General features: G+C 32.1%; 1 protein-coding gene across 1 annotated transcript; it reads right to left on the reverse strand.

Annotated features, from left to right (window-relative positions):
• Positions 1 to 17: 17 nt before the first annotated feature.
• Positions 18 to 18,800, reverse strand: LOC129227439 (proteasome subunit beta type-7-like). The gene is made up of 7 exons (XM_054862001.1): positions 18,722 to 18,800; positions 15,953 to 16,034; positions 11,730 to 11,827; positions 10,402 to 10,542; positions 7,327 to 7,501; positions 1,900 to 2,051; positions 18 to 206 (listed from the first exon to the last, which is right to left on the reverse strand). Exons 1-7 carry the CDS (start codon positions 18,781 to 18,783, stop codon positions 92 to 94), a joined length of 825 nt encoding a protein of 274 aa, XP_054717976.1. The 5' UTR covers positions 18,784 to 18,800; the 3' UTR covers positions 18 to 91.
• Between the last annotated feature and the right edge of the window lie 4,827 nt (positions 18,801 to 23,627).

Here is a 23,627-nt window from a genome sequence, read left to right on the forward strand (position 1 = left end):
AAAAAATTAAGTTATAAAACTGAATGAATTTATTTATTAGCAAATTTCAAAATTAAAAAATCAGAATTTCCATTATGAGTGAATTTTTCTTTTAAAGTTCCATAGCTTCTTCAGTTGTCCGTACTGTGGTTTCGACAACTTCCAAGGGCACAGTTACCGATGACAATACAGCAGTTGCTCCACGTTTGTATCGATAGGACCCTTGCCTATAAAAAACAAGATATTGAACATCAAAAAATTAACATACAATTTATTCAGTAAATTACCACCCATTAGCCAGGGCTAAGGCAGAGATACATGAAATACACCGCCAGCTCAGTCATTTCCAGCCGAGGACTGTAGTTTCGTGCTTATTAGCACTCATCAGCCCGGCATAGGGAAGTGACTGAGCTGGAGGTGGAAAACCTCTTAAGGCTGATGAGTGCTAATAAGTACGAAACTGCAGTCCTCGGCTGGAAACGACTGAGCTGGCGGTGTATTTCATGTAACATACAATTTACTACATACTTTGTCATAAAGTTGGAAGTATTTACAAGCAAGTTTATATTGCATTAAACAACAATGGAATTTGAATATTTTCCTCAAACTGTAAAAGCAATTATTACAGAGAGAAGAATTGAGCATTCTGTTTTTGGTTAAACAAGAAAAGATTCGAAAACGAACAGAAAATTTTTAGAAGAAAGTAGTTTTTGCATAAGTGAAAGGAACAAAAGTTGTTTAACATCTTTGGAATGAATTACTAAAAGTGGGGTTGCACCATGGATGTTTAAATGAATAACACATTTTTCTTTATTTACTTTTAAGTAGAAATATTTTTTATGCTTTGTGCAATAATGCTATTAAGCTGAGGTAGATCTTTTTTCGAGTGACTAAAATTTGTGTTTAAAATCCCTGCAATCAATAAACCTTTGACTTCAAGGGTTCTCATTCCCACGTCACTGGCATATCTCCCCCCATTAAGGTTTAACAGTTTATAACAGTTTTCTACAAGAATGCAATTCAAATATGTCAACTAATACATGGCAACATGACTTGTGGTGTTCTATTTTCTAGTCACTAACCATGTAAGCAAGATCCAGCAAGTGTTTGACCATAAAAAAAAAAGTCTTTTAATGCAGCAATGAAGGTTGCAGCATTTTTCAACAGCAAGTTTTTTTTTTTTTTGGTGGTGGGGGGAGGTACTAAGTATAAACAGGGTTCATACTCATTTTTAAAAGTGAAAATTAAGGACTCATTGAAATTTAAGTAATTGTAGGGTACACCATTTCAAACTTTTCCAGGGGGGGGGGCAAAGTACTCAATGTATACCTGTTTCCGTGCGGTTGATAGGGACCGCATAAAAAAATTGTTTGTTTTGAACATAACTTTGTCCACTTTATAAAAATAATTTCGTCAATTGAGTCCCAATCTGATTGAAATTTTAGACTGAAATCCAGTTTTTTTTTTTAAATTCAAATATTTATTTTGTGTGTGTGTGTGTGTGAAATTTTAATTCACTTTAATGCGATGGTCAAAAAATTCAAAAAATCATAAAGTATGTATTGTGATTCTGTAATCAAGCAACACAAAAAGGTAAGTTCTTTGGTATTGTGCAATAAAAAGAAAATTGCTCTCTAAATTCCTGTAGGATTCAAGTGATAATAAACTTTAACCTTAATTATCTCGAAACTATCCTGTATCGACCTATGCAATTCAACTCTGCACACCTCACATAAAATAAAATTTTTTTAACAGACAATACATATCTGCATTTCTAAATAATGTTAAATGAGTGTTCTTGGAGTAATAGCAAGGAATCCCTGTAAGTCTGAAAGCACTCTGGCTTGCACACTACAATATTACCCTTGATTGTACATGCTCAGTATGAATTCTATACTAAAATATAAAAAATACACAGACCTTTGCCCTTTCTGATTTGCTACATCATAGGGTCTGATGTATTCGGCTCCTTCTCGAGTAATGATGCACATGTCAATGTTGCTCCCGGAGCCTAAATCATGAAACACACCTCCAGCGACTGCATCTCTAACCAACTGCTGCCCTTCTTCTTTCTGCAAAAAACACATAACATTATGGAACACTTCCAGCTTTTTTCAACTTTGACAGATAATAAAAATATTACACATGAGTGCATATGTTACCGTTAGAGTTTGAAATTCGTTATTTTATAGAATACCTAGTTATTTTATGGAATAACTGATCATGTCCGTTGAAGTGTAAAACTCTCTTGTATTTCATGGTTTAACTCGTTATTTCGTAGACTAACAATCTGCAGCCCGTTTAAGTGTAAAATAATCTATATCGTATATCTTGCACTACAAATATATTTACCTTCCACCCCCACTGCATTTATAAACTATTCCAGGTCATAGGGAGAGAACTTGTTTAGCGTGTTGGCGCCAGTTTTTGTTTAGAAATAATGTTCTTTGTAATTCCAAGTGTCATTTTAGTAATCCTTGTCATAACAAATGATTTTATGGTACGTTTCCATAAATACCATTTATATGCTGCAAAAATTAGATAAATTGCTTGATTTGCATTTTAATTGTCTATTGTTGGTTTATTTATAGAATACCTAGTTATTTTATTTTAGATAAGATGTTTACTTTACACTTCAACTGTCTCTCATTAGTTAATTCATAGAATAACTAGTTAAAGTGTCAAATTAATAACATATTACCCGCTTTAACGGACACAATCAGTTATTTCATGGAATAATTAGGTATTCTATAAAATAACTGCATTGTATACTTTAATGGTAACACATACATGAATGAGCCTGTTATTTTTAAAAAAAAAGTTAAACCACGAAAGAATTATGCAACCGAGGCAAGCAAACCTAAAGCAAATGCAAATTTGACTTGGCTAATCAAGAAATTAGAAATTTAAGGTCATGCCATGGGGTAGAACACTCCCTGTACTGGTGAATTGGAAATACAAATAGAAGGTTGTAGTGGGATGTTTTAAAGAAGAGGTTTCCAACTTCTTCATGTTTGAGGGTGGAAGTTGCAACTCAAGTTTTGGTGGTGAGCTGAAGCATAACTAAAGCGATGAATAAAAAAAAAGTAACATTACATGAAATACTAAAAATACACCGCCAGCTCAGTTATTTCATCCGAGGACTGCAGTTTCGTGCTTTTTAACACTCATCAGCCCGGAATAGGAATCACATGAGCTGGAGGCGAAAAACCTCTTAAGGGAGCAAAGAGAGCAGAACAAACTGGTAGCTAATGCAGAATTAGCAAACCAGATGAGCGACCACAGCAATGGTACGGTGTTCAACTCAAAGATTGATGGCAAAGCTAAGGTATTTTGTAGTTACTTAGCCCTGGCTTTAGGGCAGTAACTTACTACAAAATACCTTAGCTTACCTTAAAAAGCCCGAAACTGCAGTCCTCGGATGAAATAACTGAGCTGGCGGTGTATTTTAAGTATTTCTGCCTTGGCGGCAACTTACTACAAAATTACATGAAATGTTCAATAGGTTGTCAGCTTGTAACCCACCACAGGATGTTCATTTCTTGATGTTTCTTTTGAAAACTTTTGAATTTTTTTAACTTTAAAGTAGTTTAAAACTTGTAAATGTATCCATTTGAAGCGCATTTGACACTATAAAGTCAAAAAAAAAAAAAAAAAAACTCTATATTCATTATTTTTGTTTATTTCTGATATGTTTTCAAAATTTCAACCTTTTCTTTTATTTTTATTTTCTTATTTTAAATTTTAGCATAAAAAGATATTTATTATTTTGATAAATGCAATATTTTAAAATTTAAAAGTGGTGAAAATATCCTCTTGAAATTTTAAAGCAATTAATTACAAGTTTTGTCACAAACAAAGAGACTTCTGGTAAATTAATGCATGGATGCCTAAAAATCTTCATAACCATTTTGAGACCAAAATATCATAATCATGAAAACTAAGTGTGAAAATAAAACAGTAAGTTTAAAATTAAAAAAAAAAAAAATACATTGCAAAACTCAGCGACCATAATATGAATTTCCAGCATTAATAATTATCATTAATAATTTTAAACTCACAACTAATTTAACTCACTGGCAAGAGCTCACTTGAATAATACTCATTCTCACTTTCCTCCTTGCGTTTAATCTCATTTTTACTACCGTCATAATATACGCATTCAATTCAATTAAACAGTTTCTCCCGTTTCCAGGGACATTTGTTTGAAATACGTCTTTTTCAATGTACAATATATTCATTTCAGCATATTTTCCTGATACAGTAAAACCTGTAAAGTTGACCACCTTTGTAAGTTGACCACCTGTCTATGTTGACCGCTTTTGTCTGGAACGGAATTAGTCCTATCTTATATAATGAAGGAAAACCTCTGTAACTTGACCACCTCTCTATCTTGACCACTAATGAACACCAAATTTGGTTTGGAGTATTGTAAAAAACCCTTTGTAAGTTGACCACTTGGTTTATTTTTTAAAATTTTATTTAGCAAATTATTTTTTTTTATAGCTTTCCAAGAATATTTTTGATGTCAGACCAGCATTTTACCAACTAAATGAAACAGCAGCATAACTAAACCTCCTTTTGAGTTTGAGTAGATCATCATGAGGTTATAAATGTATATGAGAAAAAAATAAAGCGAAAAATTTGTAATTTTTGATTAGCTATGAATTTTTAGGAACTATTAATATCAAATGAGTAACTTTTCATAAACAATAAGACTTTTTTTTTTTTGATCAATTTACTGAAATTTTAATTTTGCATGACACATTATATGTCATTCTGGGAAAATAATCTCTAAAAATATTTAAATAACATTTTAAATTATTGTTTCAAAGTAATGCTAAACAATGAAAGTGAGTTGAACAGAAAGAGTAAGTGTCAATTAGTGAAAAAATGAATACATGGTGCAAGAAATGACAAAAAAAAAAAAAAAAAAAATCATTACCCCCTTTATAAGTTGACCACCTGTCTAAGTTGACCACCAAAGGACTGCACCGCAAGTGGTCAACTTACACAGGTTTCACTGTATGTACAGATGCGAATGCCTCAGTATAGTAATAATGTGAGTTACACAATGATTTTAGAAATCAAAAAGAGATAGCTACTATAATCTACTTTTTATAACAATTTTAACACTTGAAAAGTTTTTGCAATTATATATTAATTGTCTGATTCAACATACACTTGTTGTGTAGACCAATTATAAAAAATATTTTCTTTTAAAGACGAAAGGTGACACTTACAAATACAACGAACTTTGAGAAAATAGGAACTCAATGACAACATTTCAAATAATATACTTTAATTGAGAAAATTAAACACAATTAACATTGTTACCAAGCCGAATGGGAGGTTTTAAAGGGTTAAACCTGTTCCATTGGAGCAATAATTAAACAAATATAAATCGAAATAAGATACTGACATATGCTTCTAAAATATATTTTAGCCCTTTGTAGCTGAATAAAATTAAGCTGTAGAAATTCAATAGTAAAAGAACGGTTAAATCAATCTGGAAAAACTAAGCATCTAGACTAATATTTGTATTCCTTTTATGTAAAATAATAATACCTAAATTAAAAGTAAATAGCTTTGCTTTTAATTTAGGTAAAAATCAGAGTTGCTACGTCTTTTCTGCATTATACCTTATTTCTTCACAGCTAAATAAAATTTTAGCTGTAGAAGTTCAATGATGAAAGACCATATTGATCTGGCAAAGCTAAACATTTTAATATTTCTTGTGTAAGGAGATTTTCAATGAATTTGCCTTATTACTACACTGTAGAAGTAAAATGTAGCGAGAATAGAAAAAGGCCGAGAAAACTATTCAGGACCATCATTTATGGGGGGGGGGGGGGGTCAGGAGAGGGTAATAGCCCGCCACCCCTGATTTTGAAAAAAAAAATTTCTATTCACATATAAGTAGGCATGATTTTTGCGATTTCTCGATAAATTTGTATTATGTATGCATTCTTTGACACCCCCTGGAAAATTCAAAATTTCAGGCATACGATTTCATTTTTAAGGAATTCCTGTTTAATTCATTGAGTGTGATTTTTATTGAATAAACATTTCTACAATACACACATATTTGTTCACTTCTTTCAAAATGCTAAATTGTGTAAAAAATAAAAAGCTTTGCTAAAGAAGTTGTCTGCAAAATTAGTGTATATTTTCATCATCAATAAATAACTTAATATGTTTTATCAAACACTTTTTAAATTTAATTTTGTTTCATTTCTTTACTAATGCTCATTTATTTATTTATTATTTTCTTAAATACAATTTTGAGTTTTTTTTTCATCACCACCAGGGATAGAAATTTCTTTAGAACTAATTCTTTATAACTTTCCGAGAATCCTAGTTTCAGGTCTGATTGCTACAAAGAAAATAAAAATGATGCTTTTTTTTAAAAAAAATTATTATTTAATAAGTCTTAAAACCAAGTACACATTTTTAAACAGAAATAATGCTGCGATCCACAGGTTGGGAACCAACTAAACTAATTCAAGACACCTATCTTTATATTCCTTAATTTTATCAAAACTTTTTGAAGAAACCAGGATTAATTTTCATTTTTATTCTCATTAGCAACGTGTTTGGTTTTTAATAGGGCAAATATATAATTTGTGGAACTATGAATTTTTCTCACAAAAGCATATAGTTTTTATAGCACTAACAAAAATGGGGTGGGGGGGGATATATTTTAAGAAGCTTTTAAAACATCTTTTGAAATTGTTAATTACCATACAAATGGGGTTGTTTCCTTTAGACAAAAGTAGTACTTTTAGTCACTGAAATTGATAGAATAAGCAAAAAAAAAATAATAATAACATGGACCCAGAAAATTCTTTTATTTTCCCAACAGTTATTTTTTAATTAATTTTTTAAAATGTCTGATTTTTCAAAACAGGCGTGGTCTCGATGACGTCACAAATGATGCTTTTTGGCGCATCTTTCTACCGCATTTCCACTTTATGATAATCAAGAAGCGAATTAAAATTGCGCTCTACGCTTGCTATCAACCCTATCGTTGCCAATACACGTGAGTAAAAGATGCGAATTAAATTCTGTGAATAGCCACACAGAATGGCATTTCATCCTTTGTGATGTCATTGACAATAAATGTAAACAACGAAAGCACAACAATTTAAGTAATTTTTTAAAACTATTAAAATTAAACAAATTATTTAAAAAATGGTTAGATCCTATGTTTTTAAGCATGTTCATTCAGAAAAAAATACTTTTGAAATTTTGGAAACGACCCCATTCCGAATAATACTTTTGAGCTGCAACTTTATCACTTTCAATTTTCAAAATACATCCACATCCTGGGACATTTCAACTTACAGTTAGATTTGGTTTCCATCCTCTTTCGAAAACAGCCATAGCAGCCAGAGATCCAGATCCCATCGTAACGTAAGGCAATTTCATAGTAGATCCATGAGGTGCCAGGGAAAAGAGATGCGCGCCATTCGTATCCACACCTCCAAGAATTAAGGCTGCACCAATGTAACCCTGATACCTGGAAATTTCATGTTCATTAATAAACTTGAAAGCACATATTTAATTCAAAAATATAGTTGATAAACCTATTTTGAAAGCAAGTGCAGATCCAGGAAATGTCCAAGGAGGAGGGCGATTTCTTACTCTTTTAAACTTCAGTTTCCAAAAATTTCCGAAAGAGTGTACCGAACCCCTTCGCATTCCTTTGCGTAATCAAAGGTGTCCTGCAGTTGTGTTTCTTTCGAAAAATGTACTGAGGAGCATTTGAACCTATCTCTAATACTATCTAAGATTGTCTAAAATTTAAGTTTTGGAACTTGAATTTCGAAAAAAATCTTCTAGAAAGTTCCAGTCCCTATCCCCCGAGTATTAAAAGATGGGTTACCTCCACCCAGATTCAGGATTGCATTTCCAAGAGTCCCAATTCCTTTTGAATTCCTGGAAAGAGCTCCCTACTCGTAACAACATTGAAGGCTATGAAAAATTGCCATTTTTCGACCTTAATTATCGAACATATACATGAAGAACGTTCCTCTATCTAGCTCAAAGAGGGGGCGATCGCCCCTCCCTTGTATCTGTCCTTGTTTGAAAGTCATATAAGAAGCCATTGCAGAGAGAAAAATGTTATTTTTGTGAAACTAGAGATAATAAATCAATTGATTGCACTGATGCAACATGAATATTTATGCATTCAGATTTTTATACCAGAACTGCAAATACTCAATGTAATGGATTAATTACAGCTTCAACTCAAAACAGTGGCAAGTTGCACATGCAATTTACGGACATCCAGAGACTGTTTGGATTTTGGACATTGTTATGGACTATTCCAGATTGACATTGTTACGTCAGTCTGGAATAAATGGAGTGTTGGTATGTTAAATGTAATTATGTCTTAGCCCTGGTAAAGTTTGGCTGTTGGGACATGGCACTTGACCAGACTTTTATTTCAAAAGCGCCCATTTTCTTGAAGGGGCAATATGTAGAAGAAAATTGAAGAATGGAATTTGCTGGTGTCATGTTGGTTCTAGAGTAAGTCTAGAGGGCTAGACCTATAGGTAGGGTAGAGTTTTGGACTGTCCGAAACTGGTTTGGGACAGGACAAGTGGTTTTCAACGTCCAAAACTGTCCAAAAGTATGCTAAAGCTAAAGGGGTGTAATCTAATCAATTTGTATTTACTGCAATATTTGTAATGCATAAATACAGATAAGACTGAGGATTAATTAATGAGTATTTGATAATATTTTTCTCCTAAATGTTCATTTTAAGAATATTTTAATTTAATAAAAATTGTCAATGACTATATTACATAAAAACTTCCTTACATAACAGTTGTTAGACTTATGAAAGGAAATTCACAATACTACCAAGAAAACTAATTTCAGTTCCATTTACAACTCAAAAGAATGTTATTAAATGCAATATTTAGGTGGAAAAAAAAAGCTTAACTTTTCTAATGGTTTTTGCAAATAAGTTTTACATGATGTTTAAACATTTTTTTTTTAAATTATAAATTAAAGAAAAAGAAATTTATGATTAAACACTTATATTTTCAAACTTGTGCTATTGTATTTTTAGTTCATATTTTTAATATAATACATTTTGTAACTAAAAAAAATTGCAATTTATTTCATTTAAGTTCATTATTGCACTATTCTTTGAACAATTTCTTTTGCACAAAATTTGGTTTATGGAAAAAAAAAAAAAAACCTCATTGCATACACAATGAAATTTTTAAAGAAGAATTTAAGTTATACGTAACTAGATTAAAATCTGCTGTATAAATAAGTCACATATGTATATTTCTTAAATTTTCATTGAATAAATACATTTAAGAGTAAAATTTAAAAAAAAAAACATAATTTTGACACATTTTGTTCTGTTTTTGATGTTTTCTCACAAAAGAAAGTTTCTTAAAAAATAGTTTTTGGGCACAAGGGTTTTGAACAGGATGGTAAAAACTTTGCCACTCCTCATGGGCGCCCATATGCAAAATTTTAAGGGGGGGGGGTTCAGATATTTCCCCACGGTTTAGCAGGATATTTACCCCATGGAAACGGATTTCAGTAGATTAGAGTTATTAAAATTTGACATTTTAATAACTTATTCATTCATGACTGGAAGAGAAATGTTTTTACATTTTTGCAAAGAAAAGAGTACTAAAAGTAAGGAAGTTCTAATTTCTAAGGGGGGCTTGATCCCCCACTTGCCCTCTCCCATCATATAGGTATCCATGCCAACCTTTCTTTCATTTGCATGCATGCATGCATAAACATAGAGAAATTTGTTTACTATAATAAAAAAAAACTTATTATACAAATTGAAATTTTAATCAAGAATTCAACTTCTATGTAACTGGATTAAAATCAGCTGCATAAATAAGTTGTATGTTCACATTGAATAAACGTTCAAGATAAAACATTACTTTCATACATTTTATTCTGTTTTTGATGTTTTTTCACAAAATATAATTTTTCTAAAAATAGTTTTGGACAGGACGGTAAAAATCAAGGTTTTGGACACTACGGTAAAAACATCGTAGTGTCCAAAACTTTGCCAACCCTGCCTATAGGCAAAGCACATTTTCTGAAAGTTATCCCTAAACAAACCTGGGGGGAAGGGGGGGGGACCTAAAAAATGCTTTTTAAACTTTAGTTCAATTATTTTATATGAACACTAAAGAAACTGGTATAAATTCATATTTATTGTCTAACTGGATATAAAAAAACAGCAAAAAACTGCATAAAAAAGTCACATTTACGATATTTCCGATAATGTGGAAAATAATGCTTGTTTTTAGAATATAAAAACTACGAGAAACATGGACAAGGATCAAGGTTGTTAAATGACCCAAACCAGCATTGTAACAGCACTGTTCAAACAATTTATCTTCAATTAACTAAATTTAAAAAAAATACCTAAAAAGATACTGCTTCAACAAACGATTTGCAGTACACACAGGAACCACTCGATCGGTCGCCAAGCGATGTAATTCTAGTTGAGAAGAGATCATGTTAGTCGTCATATCTGTATCTGCAGCAGTTCCAGCACCACAACAGCTAAAATGAGTGATATTTTCATTAATGATATTGATACTCAATATATTTTGTATAAGTGTAAAAAGTAACATTAGTAAAATGTTTCACTTATATTAGAATCAAGTTTCCTTGCATAAAAACCATTCTTTTCGGTATAAATGACATTAATTAATAAAAAGAAAGCAGCATAAATATATATTTATATAACACAATCTAACAATGATGACAAGGAAAATGGAAGACAAATAGCACTAAGAAGTATTAACGTTGCAAATACACACTGCTGACCTCCGGGAAGGGGCCCTACAGATTTTGTTGGAAGGGAGGTCCAAAATTTATAGATCTAGGCCTGAACCTTAGCCCAACATTGAAAACATGTTGATCATCTTGAATCATTAAAATGCAGGGTTTACCGATATATATCAGTCGATATATATTGTGATATAAATCACAATATATATCCGATATTTATTTTGAAAAAATCATGATATTTTCATATTTTCGATATTTATTATTCCAACCACAGTATCTTCAATATAAAAATTATAATAATCATTATTTAAATTATATTAATCATAATTTATTGTTCATTTATTTTTGAAAATTACCAAAAAGCTATGTGCTATATTTTTATGATGCATTGATACAACAAAGGAAAAAAATATTCCTTTTTTATTTTATATTCATAAAATTATTAGTAATGTAACAATTTTAATTCATATTTAAAGTGCCTGATTTTATTTTCAACGTTGGTCAGAAAAAAGGAAAATGTCTTATGACTGTGCAACGACTAATGCATATTTTTTATTTTTGAATCATATGACTGTGTAAAACTAGCTAACAGAAGAAAATTGAGTAAAACAGCTGATGCTAAATCAATTCGATTAAAATTGATTAATAGTTGAAATGAAATGTTAGATATAAATAATAAAAGAAACCTTTAATTTTAAATCTACATATTGTAATGACAATATAAGAAAACAATGTTTTGAAGATGCATTTACTATTTTGAAGACTTGAGTTTGTGCTGATTAAAAATATCGGATATATATCAAAATATCGGATATTTTTGATATTTTCCAACCCTGTTAAAATAGTAAGGCATACTCAGAATTTTCAAGATTTTCTGTCGTCACTTCAAATGAAAAGTTCAAATAAGGTTTAAAAAATGTTTTTAAAATTCACATTTAATGCAGAAAAGTACTTACTACATATTTGGAGCTAAGTAATGAATTTTTGCACAATTTTTATCAGCAATCGTAGAATCGCTCGTTGCTCTAGTATCAGCTCCCAAAATGACGCCATCCTATGTTTTTAAAAAAGAGGAAAAACTGATTGGTATTGGAAATAATAATCAAATCACTTGAAAATGCAACAGAAATATGTATGCTATCTCTGAAAGTTAAGAAAATAAAAATTCCAGACACTGAAGTTGAAAAAAAAAGTTTTGTTTTTTCTTCAGGGTTCATACTTACTTCGGATAAAAAATTTCCATGACTTCATAAAAATTTTCATGACATTGTTACACAAAGAGAATAGTACTATTTAATGTCTAACTCTCCAATTTTGGGAAATAGACATTTAGCAAAACTTTTACGTGAATGCCACTACCTCATCAAAGATACTTGTGATTGCGTGATTCTAAAAATATCAGTGCACACTAAAGAAACTAATTATAAACTGTTCATTTTTGTCTTTAACATATAAATTTAAGGGAAGTAAAAATATAGAATTTGCAATATACTGATGCTTAAATGTGTAATAAATAGGGCAATGAATGGGACAAAGTTTACATGAGTCATTAAGGTGTCAACAGGGCATCTAACCATCCTTGTAACTTGACAGTATTTTCATTCTTTAAAGTAAAGCCACATTTTTTTGTAAATTCATTTATCTAAACCAGATATTTCAGCTGGCCACATTAATCAGTTTTGCGTGCCGTATGTTGGGCACACAACTGTTTTAGAGTATTAGAATTCCCTTATTTCAATGTTCTGTCCTCTGGCAAAAGTATTGACTTTCTAAAGCCTCCAACAAATTAAGATAAGCTTTGATAAATTTATAATTATTTTTTTAGTGGTTGAAATGAACTCGGATGCACTTGAATTACTTTTTGAGTGGACGAGGCAAAATCAAGAACATGTAATTCCACCACTACAGAACATAGAATAAAAGAAGCATTAAAAATAATAGGGAATTCAAAATTCAAAATTAGTGACGTCCCAGTAGTAAAATCACATTACAAAAAAAAAAGGCGGACGGCTGTTACAGAAGTGCGTGCAACAGGATAACAAAACTCACGATTTACTTTTGGGATCATTCAATTTTCCAGTAGTAATATCAGTTTAAATCACTCAAGGTTTTTAATGCTCTTTTAGCTACTGTTACTTTCTTACTACTCAACAAATTTTTCCATAACTTTAAATAAACTTCCATGACTTTTAAATAAAGATATTAATTTCCCATGACTTTCCGGGATTTCCATGACCCGTATGTAAACCCTGTTTCTTGCATATTTTTTTTTTTTTTTTTGTTCATAACTTGGTACAGTCAATGATTGCTCTTTGAAATTTTTGAACATATAAATACATAAAATAAATAAAAATGTGTCTTTGAATAACACATCATAAATACAGGGTTCATACTGAATTTGGATAAAAAATTTCCATGACTTTTCCAAGACTTTATAAGAATTTTCATGACCTTCTTACACGAAGAGAATAGTACTATTTAATGTAAAACTTGACAATTTCGGGAAATAGGCATTAGAAAAATTGTTACTTGAGTGCCACTACATCATTGGAGCACTTACTTGTGACTGAAAAAATATCAGTGCACACTGCAGAAACTAATAAATAATTCTTATTTGTCTTTAACATACAAATTCAAGCAAAATAAAAAATATAGTGAATGCAATACACTGATGTATGAATGTCTAACAAATATTTAATAAATAGTGCCGAATAGTAATGCGTGGGACAAAAATTGAATGAGTCATTACTAAGTTTCCAATAATTTATTTAATTCAAAAAAACATCGTCCTTTGGTGTCAATAGTGCATCTAATCATCCATGTAACTTGATAGTATATGCGTTCATTAAAATAAAGCCACGTTTTTCAGTAAATTCCTTTTTCTAAACCAGATATTTCAGTTGGCCACAAGGATCAGTTTAGCAAGCTGTATGTAGGGCACTACTGTTTTAGAGTATTAGAATTCCTCTACTTCTATGTTCTATTATGCAACTAAAGTTTTCATCATATTAAGATAAACTCTGGTAAATTTAATAATGAATTTTTTACAAGTAGTTGAAATAAACTCGGATGCAAATTAATTACTTTTTGAGGGGGCGTGGCAAAATCAAGAATGTGCGAGTCCACTACTACAGAATACAAAATATAAGAAGTGCTGAAAATAATGGTGAATTCAAAATAAGTGACGCCCCAGTAGTAAAATCACATTACAAAAAAAGGCGAGCGGCTGTTACAGAAGCAGATGAAATTGGATTCCAAAACTCGGATTTGTTTTTGAGATCGTTCAATTTGTATGCAATATGGCTAAATCACTCAATATTTCTAACGCTCTTTCAGCTATTGCTACTTTTTTACTGCCCAAGACATTTTTCCATGACTTAAAATAAATTTCCATGACTTATAACGAAAATATTAATTTTCCATGACTTCTCCAGGTCTGAAATCTGTTTATTTTTTTTCCCATGACTTTAAAGGATTTCCATGACCCGTACGAACCCTGTGAATAATAGTGTATATGGATATGAAAACTACTTATGGTGACACAAATAGTAATATAAAAATGGATACATTATAAGTAGGAGGTGCTCATACGGGAGGGTACAAACAGTGACAGGGGTCATGAGACCGAAGGTGCCATTAAAATTTTCAGGGCAGAGGTGCTTCTTGAAAGGTTCTCTCTTTGAGGGTCTTTATGGCGTTTGGAGGGGGGGGGGCAGCTCTGGTTTTCTAGGGATAGACACCTACTATAAGAGGCGTCAATAATGGTAGTAAAAATTAAAATATACAAGGTTGAGATTAATTAGATTGCAATCTCTCCAGAACTTGAGATAAAATTTCATTGTTCTTTAAAAAACTTAAAATTTTGACAAAAATTGAAAAAGTACAGTGAAACTTGTCTAAGTTGACCACTTGCGGCTAATGATGTAAAATACCTGGGTATTTATTTTTAGGAGTAAATATCCAGGGTATATACCCGGGTAAATAACCATGGGTATTTACCTGGGTATTTATTTCAAAAATGTATATTCAACTAAAATACTTTTCTGTATGTATTCCACTATGTATAACCAACCACATACAAAATAATAACTTTTTGCTCAAAAATTATATTTTGATCACATATTAAAAGAATTATTGTGTGAAACAACTTAGCAATCTAATGTGATATTCACATTAAATGTGTTGGATGTGTCTAATCAATGTTGATAGCCAAATTTCAGATATAAAAAGCTATTCTACAAAAAGCAAAAATCTTAACTGATTACAAAAAAAAGCAAACATCAATTTTTTAAGATCCTGGTCTCTTATAACCCAGTAATATGGAACTGCATTACATCAAAATGTAACGAAATGTCAATAAAAATAGTTTGAATAAATTTTCATCATGAAATACCGGGGAGCAAATGCAAATGAGCAAGACAACAGAAAACAATATTGATTTTTTTTTTTGCTTATTAATGTGAAAACTTTCTATATTTGCCACGTTATCACTTAAACAGCAATAAAAAAAATAACACCTCATAGTCTTAATAACTTCTCAGTTTCTTCTTCCAAACATCCCTCATTCTTCCTTTTTTTTTTTTTCATATTGGATATGACTAACCTAGATTGTGATTTTGAAATCCTGAAGTTCATAACTGAATTGCTTACACTTCTCCAATTATGACATTGAAAAGAAAGATTCTTTGGTTCACCATAAGTTTCTTTCATAATTTGATCAAGTCTTTCAATAAAAAAATATTATAAACTATGCAGTACATATGTATGTATCAGTTTTACCAATTCTTTCATATTTAGATTTTAAAAAAAAATTCCCATTCACTTTTTGCATTTTTTTGTAAAATACATAGTTTTTGGGTATTTACCCAGGTCTTAGGTAAATACCCGGGTAAAAACCCAAAAAAATTTACCTACCCGCTGGGTATTTACCCGATCCACATCACTACTTGCGGTGCACTACTTTAGTGGTCAACTTACAAAGGTTGATTTACATGATAAGGCTAATTCCGTGCCTGAAAAAAGCGATCAACTTAAGACAGGTGGTCAACTTGCAAGGGTTGTCAACTTCACAGGTTTTACTGTAACTTATTTTCTGGATGACTCAAACAATCATGCTTTTAAGACAAAACTTAATGGATAAAACAAAATAATAATTTTCAAATGAGAAATGATTATTTACCTTGTAAATGATTCCAACAATTGTAGTTCCTGTCTTAGTAGTTTTTGGAGCAGGAAAGCCTTTTGACCCCAAAAGAGAATTCCTAAAATTATAATTCATTATTAACAAAATATAAAATTTTTAACAAGACTCAACATATGAAGGGTACACAAACATAAAGTGCATGTACTTAACATATAAAGCAAAGTCAGATATGGCATGAGCAATGAATAGATTTGTTTAAAAATAAAACAAATTTAATATCGCCATAAAAATAATCAGAGGCTGCGAAAGAAGCCTTCTTGCGGGGTGCAAGAAATTTTTGGAAGCTGAAGACTTTATTTTTTGGCTATCTTAGGGTGATTGATTTAAGGGCTTCAAAAATGTTTTCCCCAAACAATTTTGAAGCTGACGTATCAAAAGAAACGCCTTTGGTGATGTAAAGATTACTTCCCGAAAATAATCCTGCAACTGGTATCTTAAAAAGCAAATTTAAGACATATTTGGCAAACTGAGCGCAAGGCATTCTGGGGTTCTCTCACGAAAATTTTGCAGAGTTGAATCGTTTTAAAAATGTTATTTCAGCATATCTTTTAATGATTTAATGAGGAAAGAATAAGTTCCTAGCCCCCCCCCAAATCTTTAGGAACTGATAAAGCCCTAAAATATCAATTTTAGACTTCCTTCGGTGACGTCCAAGGAAAACGCAGAAGAATAATTCCAAATTGGTTTCTTAATTTAAGGTTCGAAAACTCATTTTTACATATTTTTACTGATGCTAGGGAGAAGCAGGTTCGCTTCCTAGAAAAAAAAATCTGATGGAGCACCCCCCCCCCCCCCTTTAAATGAGATGAAAACTTTTTCTAATTGTCCCTTCTCCTCTAATTTTTCCAATGACGTAGCCGGCGCTATGGATCATACTCTTTCAAATTTTCATCAAAAGTCATATTACGTTTGGCAGACAGGATGGTTACGTTACCGTAAGCTTTGAATAGATGAGATTACAGTCATAAAGTAGTTGGAAAAGCATAAATAATACAAATACACACATTGGTTTGAGGTGGAAGGGTGCTCTGAAAAAACATTTAACTCATTAGAACTGATTGTTATTTTGAAAAGGAACAAAAATCTCAAAATAGCAATAGCCCAGTAAATGAACCCAGTCAATCGGTTTCGACGTGATAAGATATTCCTTACAGAACCAAGCAGAAAAAAAAAAAAAAAAACCTTGTTTCAACTATGTTTTCGGACATAAAAAAAATTGAAGTAATAGTAATCACTATAATAAAATTCTTCTCACAGGGCGGTCAGTTGACCCTTTGAGCCTCCCCTGAATCCGGCCCTGTGAGCATTGAATAGATGTGTTTAAAAATAAAACAAATTTAATATTCCAACAAAAATAACCAGAGGCGGTGATTGGGGATTATAAGTTCGGGCTGCAAGAAAGTTCTGGAAGCTGAAGACTCTCTCTTTATTTTTGCTATCCTATCTTAGGGTGATTGATTTAAGGGCTTCAAAAATGTTTCCCCCAAACAATTTTGAAGCTGAAGTATCAAAAGAAATGCCTTTGGTGATGTAAAGGTCACTTCCCGAAAATAATCCTGCAACTGGTGTCTTAAAAAAGTAAATTTAAGACATATTTAGCAAAATGAGCGCAAGGCATTCTGGGGTTCTCTCCTGAAAATTTTGCAGAGTCGTTTTAAAAATTCTATTTCAACATATTTTTTAATGACTTAATGAGGAAAGAATAAGTTCGTAGGTCCCCCCCCCCCCTCCCCAAATCTTTAGGAACTAATAAAGCCCAAAAACATCAATTTTAGACTTCCTTCGGTGACGTCAAAGGAAAACGCAGAGGATTACTTCCGAACTTGCTTCTTAATTAGAGGTTCAAAAACACATTTTTACATATTTTTACTGATGCTAGGGAGAAGCAAGTTTGCTTCCTAGAAAAAAAAATCTGAATTTGGAATTTTATGAGGTTTTGTGCCAGCTAGGCAGGCAACTTGGGGTGCGCCAATTCACTTTTCCAACTGTACCGTAAGTCCGACTTCCACAGTAGGCACTCATGCCATAAGGACCTGTATATAGAGTAGACAACCATTCACAGCATAACAACACATTCACACAAAGGAAGGACAAGGACAGGAGAGAAAAAGTACATCCATGCCCGAGCCGGGATTCAAACCCCGAACCACCACATCGCAGTCAAACTCCTCTGACCACTACACAAGGCAGGTGGTAAATCTAATAATAACACAAATTTAGGTCCTCTTTGAAGATACAAGGGAGAGAAATTTTTCAAAATCGGAGACTAAAAAATGCAGTTTTAAGCTATCGTTGGGTGATCTATCAAGTTTTTTTCCGAATTAAAAATGTTCAGGAGATCTTTAACGATGAAAACGTGCGGGGGGCACAAATAACTAATATATTACAATCATCTGTAACAGCTCTAGTTATAACGCAATTCAAACAACTCTCTTTACCTGTATATGATTTGAATATTTTCTTCCTTTTTTATTAGTCCTATATTTTTCACTCTTGGAAAAAAAAACCATTGTTAAAATGTATTATTTCCGGCAGGTTATTTAAACCCCAGAACGGGATAATTGAAAATTTTTCTTATTTCTAATAAGAATAATACTTTTTGGAAACTAACAATACAGTATGCAAGAGCAGAAGGAAAGAAGACGAAACGAAATGCATCATACCAACTTCAATCACGAAAATATTTCAATTGATTAAAGAATGAATAATCCTTCTAAATATCAAAATTAAATCAGTGCAACTTACCTAAAACAATTATCAAATTTAAAACCAGGCGCCGGAATATTAGTACAAACTTCAGCAGCCATGATGACAGTCAGCTGAATTGAAGTTGCCAACTTAAATTCAAATATTTTTAGCACTTAAAAGACAAGGCTGAACTTGATAGTAACAGTTAAGTTATGATCAACTCCAATAAGCTACAGGGGACGCAGCAGCCACTGTCTAATGGCGGATGAAAAAGTTAAAACAAATAAATGCCGCAGCTTATAACTTGCTTTTTAGTCAATGACAGTAATTTTTCATCGTGTTTGTGGGAATCTTTCTTTTCTATTCTTCTGAAATTACATTACAGCATAAACTGTCTGAAGCCTGTAATTTACCCCAAAGAAAACACGTGAAATGGAATGTTTTACCTTTTTCTTTAGTATTGTTAATCACCGCAAGATAGCGTATTCGAACTTTGTAGTTGCGAATGGACTAGTGCATGTGTTTCAAGGGAAAAAAAAACCTCATGAAAATTGTAAAAAAAAAAGTAAACCATTTATTTGCATCGAAGTTTTTTCCTTTTATTGCTAGTTTTTTTCATTTTAAGCGTTTTGGTTGCTCATCAGAAAACTGGTGGAAATTAATTATTTTTCAATTCATCCATTTTTTACCACACTCTTCGCACAATTTTCAGTTTATGTAAAAGCCCTTCGCATGGTCAGAATGTATAATGACTAATGAGTCCTTTTTCGAGTATAAGGTAAAACAATGCAAAAATATTTTGATGAATGAATAAAATATAGTAAGAGACGACTCTCTTTTTCCCTTATTCATTTTTTCTTGAACGGATTTTTTTCCAAATTCAAGAATTAAACGCTATTTTCATACTGAACTTACCTATTTTTAATTATTGTGTTCATAAATTAATTTGTTGTAAACGAACTTGAAAATTAAAAAAATATTTCATAAACTTTTGTTGATCACTTTTAATTAACTGCCATTTTTCAGTCCCCTTTTCATTTTTTAAAGATATGATTATCAAGAAACTAGTCTAATAACTTATATTCTATTGTATTTTATTGTTTTTCACCTGGCATTAAGTCATGAATGCTAATTGTAAAAAGTAAATGAATAAGCAGAAAATAATTCTCCTAATACTTTTTTATTCATTTCTAAAATATTTTGCAGCGAAGTTGACTAAACACTTTCCTCAGTTGCGGTTGCTTTAACTTTTACTCCCAAAAGGATTAATTTTACATCCTCCAAATGTAACAAATACCAGTTCCCAAGAAAGTTCAGTGTTTGTTAATTATTTCGTCCAATTTTTAATTACTCCTTACATATGAATCGCAGTTCTTACAAATTAAAAATCTATTTCATGTGAATGCGAAATGCGCCATGTACAGGCCCGCGCCAAGCCTGATCGGCGCCGTTGTGCAAATGTCTTTTGAGCGCCTTTACGCATTGGCCGTTCGAGAAAAATGTAATAAACACCTGGGACCCGGAGTGAGGTTTTGCAGATAAATATAAAATGGGAAAGAATACGTTTGGCATTTAATTCATTCAAAAAATGCTGTGCGAATGTTTGAATTTGGAATATGGTGTATGTTTTTAGGGTCCATTCATTAATTACGTAAGGGTCCCGAGGGGGAGGGGGGATGGAAAATTCTCTACATACCCTTACTTTGCGGGGGGGGGGGTCAAACCCATTCTTACGTAATATTTTCAAAGTCCATATTTTACATTAGAAATAGCGCGGTCAAGTGATTTGGAAGAGATTATATTCCATTTGCGTCTGGAGGGTAAAAAACGTATTAGGCTGATCTGTTTTTTACCTGTTTTACAAAGAATGAATAGTGCTGTTGTTGTTGTTATTGTTGTCGTGTGCCAGCTGCGCTGCTTCACTATTCCAACTGTACCGTCATTTGGTGTGAAGTCCGACTCCCACACGAGAGTCAAAAAGGCGCCGAGATCTGTTGGGGTATGAAATAAAACTTATGGTGTTGCAGCAAAACTTTAACTTCCTTTAAAAAGAAAACTTTGAGTAAAAAATTTTCAATACTTACAGCTAATTGATCTGTTACTCCCCCCTCCTCCTATTTCCTATTTCTTTTCTTTCCCATATTATTTTTCTTTTTTCTTGTTCGTCTAAAATTAAGAAAGTCTTCAAAATGCTACTCCTCCGAATCTGCACCCCCCCCCTCCCCCAGCCAAAAGCATTGCGGAGCATCTCAAATTTCGTTTCCAGATCTTCAATTTCGCAGAATTAAAAGGGAAAGCCCACGAATACCTATCAACATCGCTTGAAACTGCGTTCGAAAATTACCTAAGATTGCGTTTTTGGAGCTTTAATTTCGAAAGATCGCCGGCCCTAATGTTACCAAATATGGTCTTACAATCGCGTCTTTTAGACTTCAATTTCAGAAGATATTTGGGCAAGTTCCTCCGAACCACTTTCATTTAATGTTTCAAATATTAGATTTTTTAAATATGACTTAAGAAAAATTTAAGTGGAATAGCCTCTGAACCTCTCCTCTCAATATCGTAGAATATTGCTTAAGATTTTAGGACTTGAATTTTGAAAAAAATTTCAGGGAAGAGTTCCACAATCCCCTTCTCGTAAAAATGTTAAATTTATCTACAATTACGTTTTTGGATGTTAAATTTCGAAAAAATGGAGGGGAGAGGAAAAATTGATTTCTATCTATTTTTCAAAAAAGAAAAAAAAAACTATCGTTGAGAGTCCCAGTTATTGCTTATTCTAATCTCATTAAATACGGACTATAATCGCGTTTTAAGGCTTCAACTTCTACAAATTTCCGCGGAGCCCCTCGTACCTTTCCCCCCATAGCACCACCTCGGAATGTCTAAAAATACGTTTTCAAAACTACAAGTTTCAACACTTTTTCGGGGAGAAGCTCCGGATCTCTCTTTTTAAAGGAGAATTTTTTTCACTGTGGCCTCCTAAAACTATTTTCCAGCTGAGCCACTGCTTCTGTTGTCATGTTTTGACACTCGACGTTAAATCCCGGTTATCACAAATTTGCCATTTCAACTGCGCTTGCGCACGGACTTAGCTTTTTGGGCTTTCTGTTTTAAGATTTCGTGTTGCTTGTTTATATTTAGGTTGTGCTTGAGTCCCAACAAATTAATGAATGCGATTAATGATGCCAACGCCAAAAACAGGTATTTTGCTTGGCGAGAAAAAAAAAGTCGCCAAATTTCCGATTTGGGGGGTATATCAAAGTAGTTCCCGATTAGAGTATTTTCACATTAATTTCGGGATACATTATATGAAACTACGGATATGAATAACTGATAATCTTTATAAAGAAAAGAAAAAAATTACACTTAAATATTTATTGGTTTGGAAATATTTATTTAACGTAAACGTAAAACACGTTATGTACTTCAAAAATGATCGGAATATTACAAATATCCGTCTTTTGCGGATATTTTACGTTAGGCGTAAACAGCTTAGCATTATACATTTGTATTTAGGTTGAGGGTTCCGCTTTGTATTGGAAGTGATGCTGCAGATCGTGTACGCTATTCTGAGGTTAAAAATTTGGCCCTGAAAAGGGCCTTTGTTTGATAGAAAAATCAGGCTCCGAATCCATTAATAATTAAGACGCAAAACTCAATCTTTACCGAGGCGTAAAAACTAAATCAAAGACAGCTTTGTAATTTCTAATTTTTATCTGTTCTTATCTCATATTAACAAACTTAAATGTTTTTCATTAGTTTGAGCAAGAGTTTCGAAATCAGCTAAGTCCGCGCGCAAGCGGAGTTGAAATGGCAAATTTGTGATAACCGGGATTTAACGTCGAGTTGTTTTGACAGGCATAAAAGTTTTATCAAATATTCATGACTTAAAGATTAGATAGATATTCAAAGTGGTGTTAACTTGATATTTAAAATATTTTATTTTTTCGAAACGCATTATTTGCACATCAGAGCAGCTGCTGAACTCAAAATAATTTCGAGGTACGAAGTAAGGGGCCATTCCTTAATTATGTTAGTATGATTTTGGGGAATTTTTGACCCCCCTCCCCCATGTAAGGGTATGTAAGATTTTTCGCCCTCATTCTTACGTAAGATTCCACTTCGTTTTTCAAAATGATAAAATAACAAATCTTGGAATCGTTACATCACCGGGGGGAATCGCTATTAAATTCACATAATTAAATTAAACCTTTTCGTAAAGAAATAGTTACTAAAAAGTTAGAATCTAAACTGAATGTTTTTTCGACATTTTTTTTTTGATGTGATATTAATTACAAATAAAACATGTCATGCGACTCTTTTGTTATATATTTTTTATTTTTTTATTTTTTTGTGAAAAAAAAAACCATCTTATTAGTAGAGAAATAAGAGACGCGCAGTTATTGAATACTTAGTGTTAGGGGTCATTCATTAATTACGTAAGGATGATTTTGGCAATTTTTGACCCCCCTCCCCCATGTAAGGGTACTTAAGATTCCCCCCCCCCATTCTTACGTAAGATTCCATTTCGTTTTTCAAAATGATAAAATAACAAATCTTGGAATCGTTTCATCACTGGACTCGTTATTAAATTCACTATTATTAAATTAAACCTTTTTGTGTAAAGAAATATTTACTGAAAAGTTAAAATCTAGATTGAAGGTTTTTTCGACTTTTTTTTTTGATGCAATATTAATTAAAAATAAAACATGACATACACAGTGCGCTCTTTTAGTATATTTTACACTTTTGCCTACTACTTTACACTATTAATTTTGCCTGCCATGTCTAGTGGTCAGAGAAGGTTGACTGCGACAGAAAAGTACAGGTTCGAATCCCGGTTCGGGCATGGACGTACTTTCTCTCTCCTGTCCTTGTCCTTCCTTTGTATGAATGTGTTGTTATGCTGTGGATGGCTGCCTACCCTATAAGCATACCTGCCAACCTCCGAAAAAAAAAA

This window comes from Uloborus diversus, chromosome 1, assembly GCF_026930045.1.
Source record: "Uloborus diversus isolate 005 chromosome 1, Udiv.v.3.1, whole genome shotgun sequence".
Lineage (NCBI taxonomy): Eukaryota > Metazoa > Arthropoda > Arachnida > Araneae > Uloboridae > Uloborus > Uloborus diversus.